The sequence below is a fragment of the Rhizophagus irregularis genome, chromosome 6 (genome assembly GCF_026210795.1).
Source record: "Rhizophagus irregularis chromosome 6, complete sequence".
Taxonomy (NCBI): Eukaryota; Fungi; Glomeromycota; class Glomeromycetes; order Glomerales; family Glomeraceae; genus Rhizophagus; species Rhizophagus irregularis.
In genome coordinates, this window is record NC_089434.1 from 3757640 (window position 1) to 3769824 (window position 12185).

At 25.5% G+C, this 12185-nt stretch overlaps 1 protein-coding gene across 1 annotated transcript; it reads right to left on the bottom strand.

Moving 5' to 3' along the window:
- Nucleotides 1–9628: 9628 nt before the first annotated feature.
- OCT59_026553 (uncharacterized protein) lies at nt 9629–11149 on the bottom strand (the record flags this gene model as incomplete). Its single annotated transcript, XM_025327740.1, has 1 exon — nt 9629–11149. The coding sequence occupies one exon, from the start codon at nt 11147–11149 to the stop codon at nt 9629–9631; it is 1521 nt and encodes a 506-aa protein (XP_025169744.1).
- Nucleotides 11150–12185: the final 1036 nt, after the last annotated feature.

The following is a 12185-nucleotide window of genomic DNA, read 5'->3' on the forward strand; positions in this document are numbered from 1 at the left end:
TTATTTTCCTGAAAACATTTATTCACGAAAAAGTAAGTAAAAAAAGACTATTAATATATATAAACAACGAGATAAATTTAATAAAATTCAGCTAATTCAAAATTTTTTCTAGAAAACATTTCTTTTATATATTTAGTATAAAAACAATAAAATAATCAAATGGAATAAATAATAATTTTTCGACGAAATGTCCTGTTTTATTTGATAAAATGGCTTCGGTGAAATGGGGGTTTCGATGAAATGGTATTTCAGTGAGACGTCCTTTCGATGAAAATCCCTTCGGTGAAATATCCCTTTGGTGAAATATTCCTTCGACGAAATGGCTTCGGTGAAATGGGTTTCGGTGAAATGGACTTTGGCGAAAAGTTCAGATACCATAATCTAGTATTAAGAAACCATTTTGAATAAAATTTTAATCTTACAAACCACGTTCAATTTATCTACTTTAGATACTAGTAATCATGATTATTTATTTTGTCACATTTTACAGATTATTATATTCGGAATAGAGGTTGGAACCGATATTCGACCTTCAGATTTAAACCAAAATTCGAATAAAATGAAAAACCGGATATAATAAATCTGGATACAACGAAACAACCGGATATAATAAATCTGGATACAACGAAACAACCGGATATAATAAATCTGGATACAACGAGACAACCGGATACAATAAATCTGGATACAACGAAGGAACCGGATATATAAATAAATTCGAAAATCTAAAAACTGAAAGTTCAGTTCCTTCGTTTCATGAATAATTCGAGGAAACCGGATATGTTACAGGTTAAAATAACTCTTGTTCGAAACTCTAATTTGGAAATCTAAATAGTAGTAGAAGAAAGTCACATGTTAAATATCAACACTTTGTTGCTAATGTTTAAAATCGTGTTTATTTTCTTAATTGGAAATTCTAATTGAAACGTAAATTCTGAAGATCATATAATGAATAATAAATTTTTAATGAAATTAATATTTATAATATCTGATATATAAAAATTAATATAAAAACAATAAATTAAAAATTCTTTAACTAGTTGAATTTTTTTATAGAATAAATTTCATGAACGCGATTAGATAATATTGTATAAATGCCATTTTCCTCGCAGGGATGCATGATTCCATAAAATGTAGTGGCTTTATTAATAATTATATGCATATTACATATTCGTTTCGTCAAATAACAAAAATGAATTTGGAAGCTTTTTTTATTGAGAACTAACTGGAGAAACGCTACAATTCTGGATTACTATATAGTGGTGGAATATACCGACGTTCATATAGTACTTTGAATTTTCAGCCAAGTATTTATTTAATTGAATTTCATTTCCTGACATTTTAACAAGTTTGAATTAGAGTTTGGAATCGATTAAGGTTAATCGATTAATTAATCAAAAATCGGTTAATCGATTAAAATTATCCAAACCATAATTCTGGTCAAATTATCGCGGCTCAGAGCTGTGAATTTTGGTCACGTGTTCTCCGAACTTGGACGAGTTTGTATTAATTTTTTAATAATAATAATAATAAAATAAGACTTTCCTATAATTAAATGTATGATCAAAAACAATTTGGTGCAATCGCGGCCAAAAAAAATGGTTTTAATATTAATCGATTATGAATCGATTAGGGTCCTTAGTTAATCGATTATTAATCGGTTAAGGTTTTTTTGGTCGGTTCCAACCTCTAGTTTGAAAGGCATTTTCATTAGAAGAAAGGGAAATATTCAAAAAAAAAATTTTTTTTTTATTAACATGAAATAAATGCTGAATATAAGTTTTTCGTTCCGTATGTTGTTCTGATAAAAATCCGGGTTAGAAAGAAATCTATAACATAAACTTGCGTATGACTTATGCAATGCATAATCACCTTCCATCAATATGAAATTCATTTTAATTAAGTGATCTTGTTGTAACTTTAAACAATTCTATATAATCTTTCTTTTGTTCTAAATATAATTAAGATTTATGGGCACTGAGACAATATTAAGATGACCTCAGATTAAATCTTTTTAAATGTTGTAATTTTCGTTCATTCAATTGATCTATTGATAATAAACTATATCATATCAATGATAGGTACCTTATAAAAAATTTTCAGAAAAATGATCACGCGTCTGAGTTTCTTTGGAATAAAAACTATTAGAAAAATGATCATTTATCGGATTTCTTTCCAGAATTTTTTTTATAGGGTGGTCAGTTTTTACTATTGTATAATGCATTTTAAAATGTCCTAAACAAAATTTACAAATCAAATTTGTGTACGCGTAAAATTGCGTTACCTTGGAATATTAAATCATTTTATTCACTGCATGGATAGTTCAATAATTGTACTAACTTTTTATGAAGTAACAAAATTAGCATGTTTATAAACTAAATTTCATAAATTATTATTTAAAATATGACAAATAATTGTTAATTATATATTATAAAATTTATTTAATATATTTTACTGAAAAAATCAGTTCGTTGTATGCTTGAAATAAAAGAATCATTCCACAATTCTTAATATTTTCATAAAGCCGGTGAAGCATACTTTTTATAGACGAGTTTATTTAACTGAAAATATCATTGTATCATTGAAGTTGATAGGTTTCTTTTAGAATGAAAAAGAATTAATTAATTCACAAAATCGTTTAATAATGCCTTAAAATTTTGCAGATCCTTGGCCGACACATAACATAATTCTGGCCAGGTCACATGACGCATTTCCTTTTTCGTTTTTTAACGACAGATGGAAAGGAGCTTCCATATGTTTGTTTTAGGCGTCATAAAATGAATTACGTAAAAAATGCTGTATAACAATGTGATCATCGACGGCGTATTTCATGATACGTTTTAAGATATGAATTTCTGTAAAAGGAACGATTAAAAGTGATTTTTTTAAAAAAAATTATTTATTATAAAAATATGTTGTTTATTTTAATCCAATTATACAATAATTGTGTGAAACATAAAAATAAACGAATAAAAGTGTTGCATGATTTTAAAAAATTTTTTACAATGAATTTATTATGTACAACAAAAAAAAAAAAATACTTTATCAAAATTTTTAATAGTTTAGTCAATTTTTACTTGATTTCTAACAGGTTTTTTCAAATGATATTTCATTTTATTAATAATTATAGAAAATAATTATTTCATTTTAAGAAACTCCGGCGTACGTTGGCGTTTTAGAATTGGTCATCTGTTATCTTTTATTTTGATAATTTTTTTTTTTTAAAAAAAAAAGTAAAATAAACAAAGAACCTAAAAAAAGGCATCTTATCAAAGAAAAATCAGTCAATGTGAACAAATTAGGCAAATTATTTCTTTTTTTTACCTTAAAAAAAAAAGTCCTTTTTTTTAAATTGTATCCCACAATTTCGAACCTTCCTTCTATTTTATCACTATATAAATTTTTTGTAATTTTTGTAGATCGGTGTGATCATTTAAAATCAGCCGGAGTTATGACATTAAGATTTATGACGCAGACACGCAGTAATCAACAGCGCCACGCGGATCATAATTATAACCTGTATAATTATTATATTATCAAAAATATAAAACTTTGTTAATTAGATTATTCAATTATTCACTTTATAAACTGGTACAAAAAAAATTTTTTTTAGCAAATTTCTAATTAGTAATTACTTTATTTCTTATTATGACGAAATCTAGTATTTGCAACCACTGATAATTACTACAGTTCAAGATCAAACCTCCGACACTACAACTTTCGGTGTAAAACTACCTTTAATTTTTTTCGCTTATATGTCATTCATTTATAATGTAGGCCAAAACCTTCATAATTCAAGCCAAATATGAACGAAATTAGAAGAAAGCAAGGAAAAGTTTCATTCTTTTGTATAAATGAATAGAAGGGACGTTTAAATTAAATGAACCATTGATTTTTTCCTATCAATAGCAAGTTATGTATTATAACTTAAAACTTTCGTCTCTTTGCATAGTTACAGTACATGTGAATTGATTGTCATATATTATAAAAAGATTATGCGATACGAAAAAAGAAACCCATTGGAATATTTAACATATTCATAATTTACGGCATTATTGAATAATGTATTTATGAATAATATATGATATATTCAAAATTCCGAATTAATAATTCGGTAATTCCGACGACACGTATATTAACGAACGCTGTATTTATTAATTAGTCATCAATTAATTGATTACAATCGAATAAATTTTGATTTGATCAAGAGATCAAGTCACAAATCATTAATTGATTGATCGATTATAAATTTATAATATTATTTATACATATTTATTTTATTCATTGTTTTGTTCTATGTATAGTTTTTTATTCTTGCCGAATTATAAAAAGTTTTTTAAAAAAAATTCTTTTTTATTGGTTAATAAATATTTATATACGGTAAATAATAAAAAGCATTATTCGTTGTTTGTTGGTCGATTATTCGATTGATTATTATTAAGAAATCGATCAATTGACTTTAAAATCGATTTTTAGATGATAGTGGCTATGCGTGATCAATTAATAAAAGAACAAAAAATAGGGAGTCATAAAAAGCTATTTTTATGATCGTTAATATAAAAATATACAGTATATTAGGTATATTTAGTTTTTAAATCAAAATAATCAAATTATACGAAATTAAATTAATTTTCACTGGTGCAAACATATGTATGTGAAATATTCCGGAAAATATATCACATAATTATTCATGTTTTCTTTTTCTCACACGCACAAAAAAAAAATTGTCATGAGAACTTTGTTTTTGCATATTAATTATATTAATTTTAACTAGCCCCAAACAAATAATTATTAATAATCTTTTTTTTTATATTATATTCGGTAATTCCGATGAATGTTGTTTATTGGTGTTTTTTAAGAATGCGACATCTGGTATTCTTTTTTTTTTTAAAAAAAAAAAGAATAAAAAAAAGAAAGAAAAATTACTAGTCTTTGTGTTGTTAATATAGTTAGTATCCCTATCAAAGAAAAAAATAATCACTATAAACAAATTAATTGTTTATTTGTTTATTTAATTATTAATTATTTATTTTCTAAAAAAAAAATAAAAAAGAATTTTAGAAGCGCAACATGAAATTATTTTTTACTATTGTCCGAATAAACGTCTCAGAGATAGATCTACATACAATTAGTATACTAATTATGGAAAGCCGCCATGGTCAAAAGTGCGTAGCAAAACATAGCGTGTATACGCTATGTTTTGTAGCGCGTATACGTTATATTTCACGGCGGGTTACCCCTGTTCTGTCTGTTTCAGGGGTAACCTGTTGCAAAAAATAGCGTTTAATACGCTATATTTCATAGCGTTATATACGTTATATGTTATGACGGGTACCCGTTATAAGAAACGGCGGGTACCTGTTATAAGGAATGGCGGGTACCCGCTATAAGAAACGGCGGGTACCCGTTATAAGAAACGGCAGGTACCCGTTATAAGAAACGGCGGGTACCTGTTATAAGAAACGGCGGGTACCCGTTATAAGAACTGGCAGTCAGCATATTAACTTTTGATAAACATCAATAATGATAATTATTTATTTAATGAAATTTTATTTGACAAATATTAAAATTCAAGTCACACATTTACGATTTTAAAGAAAAAAATCACCATATTTATTTTTATTGAAGTGTACAAATAAAATTAACAATAAAAATAAATAAAAAAGATAAGTAAATTACGAGAAAGATGCTAAAAAAAAATGAAATAACAGTGGAGTAATGGAAAGTAATAGAAGATGAAAGGGAGTAAAAAAGAGTAATGAGAAGTGATAGGAAACAAAAAGGAGAAATAGGACATAATGAGAGATGAAAAGGAGTGATGGTAGACGAAGAGGAGTGATGGGAGACGAAAAGGAGCGATGGGAGATGAAAGGAAGTGATGGGAAGATGAAGAGAAGTAAAAATTTATTAAAATTGTAAATTTAATAAAAAATTTTCCAATAGATTTTCAATCAATTTTTTATAAAAAAAAAGATCTCTAATGAAATTCTTTATTAAAAAAAATTTTCAAGCCAAAATTCTCGATACACTTATTAAAAAAAACTATTTTCAATAAAATTTTCTATTAAGATTTCTAAACAAAGTTCTCCATCAAAAAAATAAAAAAATTTTTCAACAAACAATTCTCTAATGAATTCTCAATCAAAAAAAAATATCCCGATTAAAGAAAAATTCAAAGATTCTTACCACCTATTAAAAAAAATTCTCAAAAGAATTTCTATACCAAAAAAAAAACTCCTCTCCTATTAAAAAAAAAATCTTTACCAAAATTCTCTATCAAAAAAAATCTCCCTGTTAAAAAAATTTACACTAACGAAATTATCTATCAAAAAAAAATTCTATGATGAAATTCCTATCAAAAAAAAAATATTCTCAGCGAAATCTATTTAAGAAAATTCTTTAATGAAATTCTCTATCAAAAACAATCCCCCTATTAAAAAAAAATTCTCTAATAAAATTCTCCGTCAAAAAATACTTTCACCTATTAAAAAAATTCCCAAAAGAAATTCTTTATTAAGGAAAACTCCTTCAATTAAAAAAAAATTCGTAACAAAATTCTCTATCAAAAAAAATTTCACTTGTTAAAAAATTTTCTAACGAAATTATCTATCAAAAAAAAAATCTTCTCTATTAAAAAAATTCTTCAAATAATTTTCTACAAAAAAAAAAAATCTCAAATAATTCTCTATCAAAAAAATCTCTCCTGTTAAAAAAAATTGCTCCAACAAATTAAGTATACGTCAAAAAAAAAAAATCTTATTAAAAAAAATTCTCCAATGAAATTTCTATCAAATAAAAGTTTTTAACGAAATTATCCATCAAAAAAAAAAACTCAGAAATGTCCCTATCAATGAAAAAAATTTTCTAACGAAATTTTTTATCAAAAAAAATCTTCTTATTAAAAAAATTCCCAATGAAATTCTATCAAACAAAGCCTTTGCCTATATTAAAAATAAAAATTCTCTACAAAATTTGTTTATAAAAAAAAGCCAAGAAAAAAAAAAAATTTTTTTAAAAAAAAAAATTAAATGGCGGGTACCCGATATGTGAAATAGCGTTTACCCGCTATGTGAAGTGGCGGGTACCCGATATGTGAAGCGGCGGGTACCCGATATGTGAAGCGGCGGGTACCTGATATGTGAAGCGGCGGGTATTCAATCCCTTGAAAATTTTAAAATTTGGTCCAAAATAAATTAATAAACCGTTATAATATAAAGCGTATACACGTTAAATTATGTAGCGTATACACGCTGTTTTTTATGGCGGGTTACCCCTGAAATTGACAGGTTAATCCAACAGAACAGGGGTAACCCGCCGTAAAAGATAACGTGTATACGCTATGTTTTGTAGCGTGTACACGCTATGTTTTGCTACGCACTTTTGACCACTACCGCTTGCCATAACTAATTAGTAATATTCATATCGCATACAATATTTGTGGTTATCATATCATCAATACAATACATCTCTTAAAATAGTTCAAATGGACAAAACATAATAATATTTTTTTTTGATCTTTTTTTTTTATCCTTTTTTGAATAAATCATAAATCATTTGAAACATGATGTATTCCACAGAAGTACTAATTAACTTGGTACAAAACATTTGTGTTCGATTTGTTTTTCATCTCTCTAACTACATCAATAGTTTACATAAAATAAAACTATATAATCGATCGACGCCAAATAACGATTAAAATGGTCTTAACAGCTGATGTATGTTTGTAGTATTACAATTTACAACACCAATCAATTTCGTTTCCAAGAGTATTATTTTATTATAAATATGGATTTTTTTTGCTTTTCAAATTTTTTATCCGTAAATATGCCATGGTTTTGTTTTCATTTGCGTTAAGATAAATTTTTAATCGTATTTATTTGTATTTATTCGTTATAACTCGTTATTCGTTATTCGTTATTCGTTTTTAAAAAATTCGGATGTTGAATCTTTTAAGTTGCAAATGAAAATTTTAAACCATAACAACTATGCCAATTAAGCACGTAAGTGATTATGTCTTCTCGTATATATTTTGCTATTAAACGAATTATTTAAGTACTGAACCAAACCACTATGATGTTTGAAACTTCCCTAAAAAAACATTATTACAGATTTACTTATTTTCGTACAGTATCGTATTTAACGTTATTCAGATTTCATATTGCCGATATTAATATGGTAATTGTGAATTTTATTATATTGGACATCAAAATATAGATTTTTGATTAATTTTTAATTTTAAAATTTTTTACAATAAAAACTAAAGGTGTCATAAGAAAAGAAAATTAAGGTCTCCTCGAGCATTAAGAAAAGTAACATCATTATACGATTATTAAGGAAAAATAACTTCATAAACGATTATAAAGAAAAGTAACATCATAGAAACAAATTTGATTCGAAGAAAATGTTCATGTTATATAAAAAAATTCGAAAAACAAAAAAATGATTATGAACGTCATTATCAAAATTATTTTTATTATTGTAATGAAATATTCATGTTAAACTTCAAGTTATGAAAATTGAAGTCTTAATGACGACGAGTATTCATATATATATATATTTATATCATATATATATTTTGCTCGTTAATTTATTACCAACTATTTTACATTCATTAATAAACTTGTTTGGTCGAGATGGTTTGATTCCAATTATGACAAATTAAAATTAAATCTCAAATCTCTTTCTGAATGATATAATAATTTATTTACTGTATATTTGGGTTAAAATTAACAAATTTTTATTGTTACCAATTTTTAGGGGAGATGTTAAACGAATAATCAATTATATTATTTTTTTTGCATATCGACTATCATATTTTTATTATTATTATTACTATCATATTTATTATTATTATTATTATCATATTTTATTGTTATTATTACCAGTTACGGGCACAGTATATGACGATTTATGTGTTACAGTACGATTTATCGAAAACTATTCATCCGCTAGCATAACTGCCTCCTTGATTGGTTCGATGTTCTATTTTTGGGATTGTTATACTACTAATCTCTTAATAACGATCCCGTGTTACATTACCTTAACATACATACTTTTTTTTTTTGTCGCCACCGACATCAAATTTCAATCATTTTTGAAACGGCAATAAAATAATATACCAATATACTGACCAAATTATAACTAATAAGGTCGTACATTTTTTTTTTCTTTATTTATAAAATTTTAATACATGAAATTGGTTGGAAACAATAATAAGGGAGGTAAATACGATCGATATTTTACAATAAATTATGGTTTTAAATTATCATTTTTGACGTTCATAACGCTAATAATGTTAAGTTTACGATAATTGATCGTTAATATAACATATAACATGAATTTTAAATTTATTGTGCAAAATTTATAAAATTTATAAAATTTATTAAAATTGTAGATAAGAATACCGTATTTATTGTATATCAGATAAAATGTACAATAGATAAAAATATATAATATACAATAAATAAACGAAAGATAAAAATATATAACAGATAAAATAAATGACCGATAAAAACACTACAAAAATACTACAAAAATACTACACAAAATACTACACAAAATACTACATAAAATACTACATAAAATACTACATAAAATATTACATAAAAATCTCAAAATCTCCAATCTCTTAACAAAATAAATAATTTAATTCATCAGGTGTAACAATATTAATTCCTTGATTCTTTAATATATCAATAATTTCTAATTCTTCTTTCATCCAACCATCACCATACTTCTTAATTCCAATTGTTTTTAAAGAATTATGAATATTTTGAAATTTACATACTTGTAATAAATATTCTTTAGATGAAGAATTATTTTCTAAAGTAAGAATCCAATATTTTAAATTAGCTTTACAATTATTAGTAAAATAAATAAAACTTTGTAAATCAATATTAAAATCAAAAAATAAACATTCAATATAAATTAAATAATTTCCAAAATTTTTAACTAATGAAGCCATATCAATACCAAAATTTGATCCAATATTTAAGACATTTAATAATGATAAATCACATATAAATGGAATTATTGAATCAGAAAATGTTCTTGCATAAAATCTTATACAAAAATAATTAATATTTGGGCAAGATTCTTTTACTATTTGAACTGCTTTTGTAGTAGCATTGCTAAGAGTTAACTTTAATAATGATTCATTACAAAGATAATAAATTATTTCTTCTATGAGATCTCCCACTTCACAATACCATAATTTAAATTTTTTAAGATATAATTTACTATTAGATAAAACTACACAATTATTAAATCCCTTACAATATAAAAATTCTAAACGTTCTAGATGTTTTAATTTTGGTATAAATGATAAACTAATTTGTTTGAAATCAACACTATCAAGTATTAATTCTTTTAAAGTTTCGGATCGAAATTCTAATTCCAAATTATATGTAATTCTTTCAGGACTATCAATATATAGGAATATTCTCTTTAATGGTTGCGATTTAATAATGTCCAAATATTTTTTCACAAATATACTCTTGATTGATTTAATCCATAACTCCAAATTAACGATACTATCACATGATTTAGGCACCATATCTAAAAATTTGGAAGTATTTTGACGTTTTCTATCACTACTTATTAAATCTAAATTAAATATCGTTAAAGACCTTAGCCTTCTAATTCCAGGTTCATAATTTGTAAAAACGGAAAATTTTGGTAGATCAATATAATTTTTTTGTGTTACATTGGCTTCGAATTCCTGAAAGGCTGTGTTTTTACGAAAAATTCTATTGTATATTGCATTTACCAACTTTTGAACTTCACAATCCAAATAATTACCATTTTCATTTGATGATTCAATAGAGGTCCTAACGTGTTCAACTAAACAATCATGATTAATTTTTTTGACAAATTCTACGTATGCAAATAAAGGAGGTTGAGTATTTAAATTTATTGAACTAGGAATTAATGAAAGAATTTCATCCTCGTCGAAACATGATAGTATCGTGTTTATTAATGAACAGCTAGTAAAAGTCGCAATTTGTTTGACGAAAGGATTTTGCCAAATTATAGGAATCACAACTCTACAATAATATCTATTGAGAAATAAACAATTGTATAATGCTGAATTATCGAGAAGATTGAGTATTTTTCTAAAGCATTCGGCAGGTAAAATTGGTGAAGACATAATTTTTTTTTAAAAAAAAAAATAGGGATGAAGAACTGAACGAGATAAAGAACGAGATGAAGAATATAAGTTGCATAGATCGACTTTTTTATAACGTTTAAGGTGGTACCAGAGTTTCCTAAACCAAAAAAGTTTAAAATCTAACCTTAAAAGTTACATTTTGTTGATCATGTCAAAATAATTTAACGGAATGTTATCCCCTCATTCAAATGTTTGTTTGTCAAAAGAATATGCAGGGGGACTTGATCCTGTGTATCTATGTTACAAATAAACTAATCGTATTGTTTTTTCCGTTTAGGATAATTGAAATAATTTTAGAGGTTTGGACTTGGGACCGAATTTATTCATATACAGTATTATCGCGAATGCTTGTTCCAATCTCAGAATATTTAGGTAATAATAATAAAATGGGAAGTCATAGTAGAATTAATATCTAGAAATTTCTACTGATTAAAATAATAAAAACATCTCAAGTTCATATCATGTAATTACGTGTTAATAAAACCCTATAAAAAATTTTATCCGTTATTTCTGTAAAAACTCCGTAAAAATGAGCCTTTCACGGATCCATTCACGGAAAATGTAAATAATTCGATAAATTCCGTGGTATAAAGTTATTAATTCAGCTTTTTACGGAAAAAAGACGAAATATAAAAAACGGATCGACTTTTTTTACAGGGAAATCGGTTCACAAGGACCTTCGGAGAAAGGTAAATATAATAGTAATCTCCGGCAGATATTGTAGCTTTTTTCTTTTAATTGTTTTATAACCCCGTCGATGATTATGTCATGATGCTTATGTTGTCTGACTGTACGGTGTTCTTTATCATAACTATTGTAGTATATTTAAATAAATTATAATAGATATACTGTACTTACGTTAGAAATACTGTATATTCGTTATTTTAAAAGATAATAATAATAATATATAATATTCTATGCAACGACCCTAATATGAAATCTTTAATATTCGGTTTAAAGCCCAGCTGGAAATGATTAAGCGATTAAGGTTAACCAGTGAATTTTATCCGGTTCT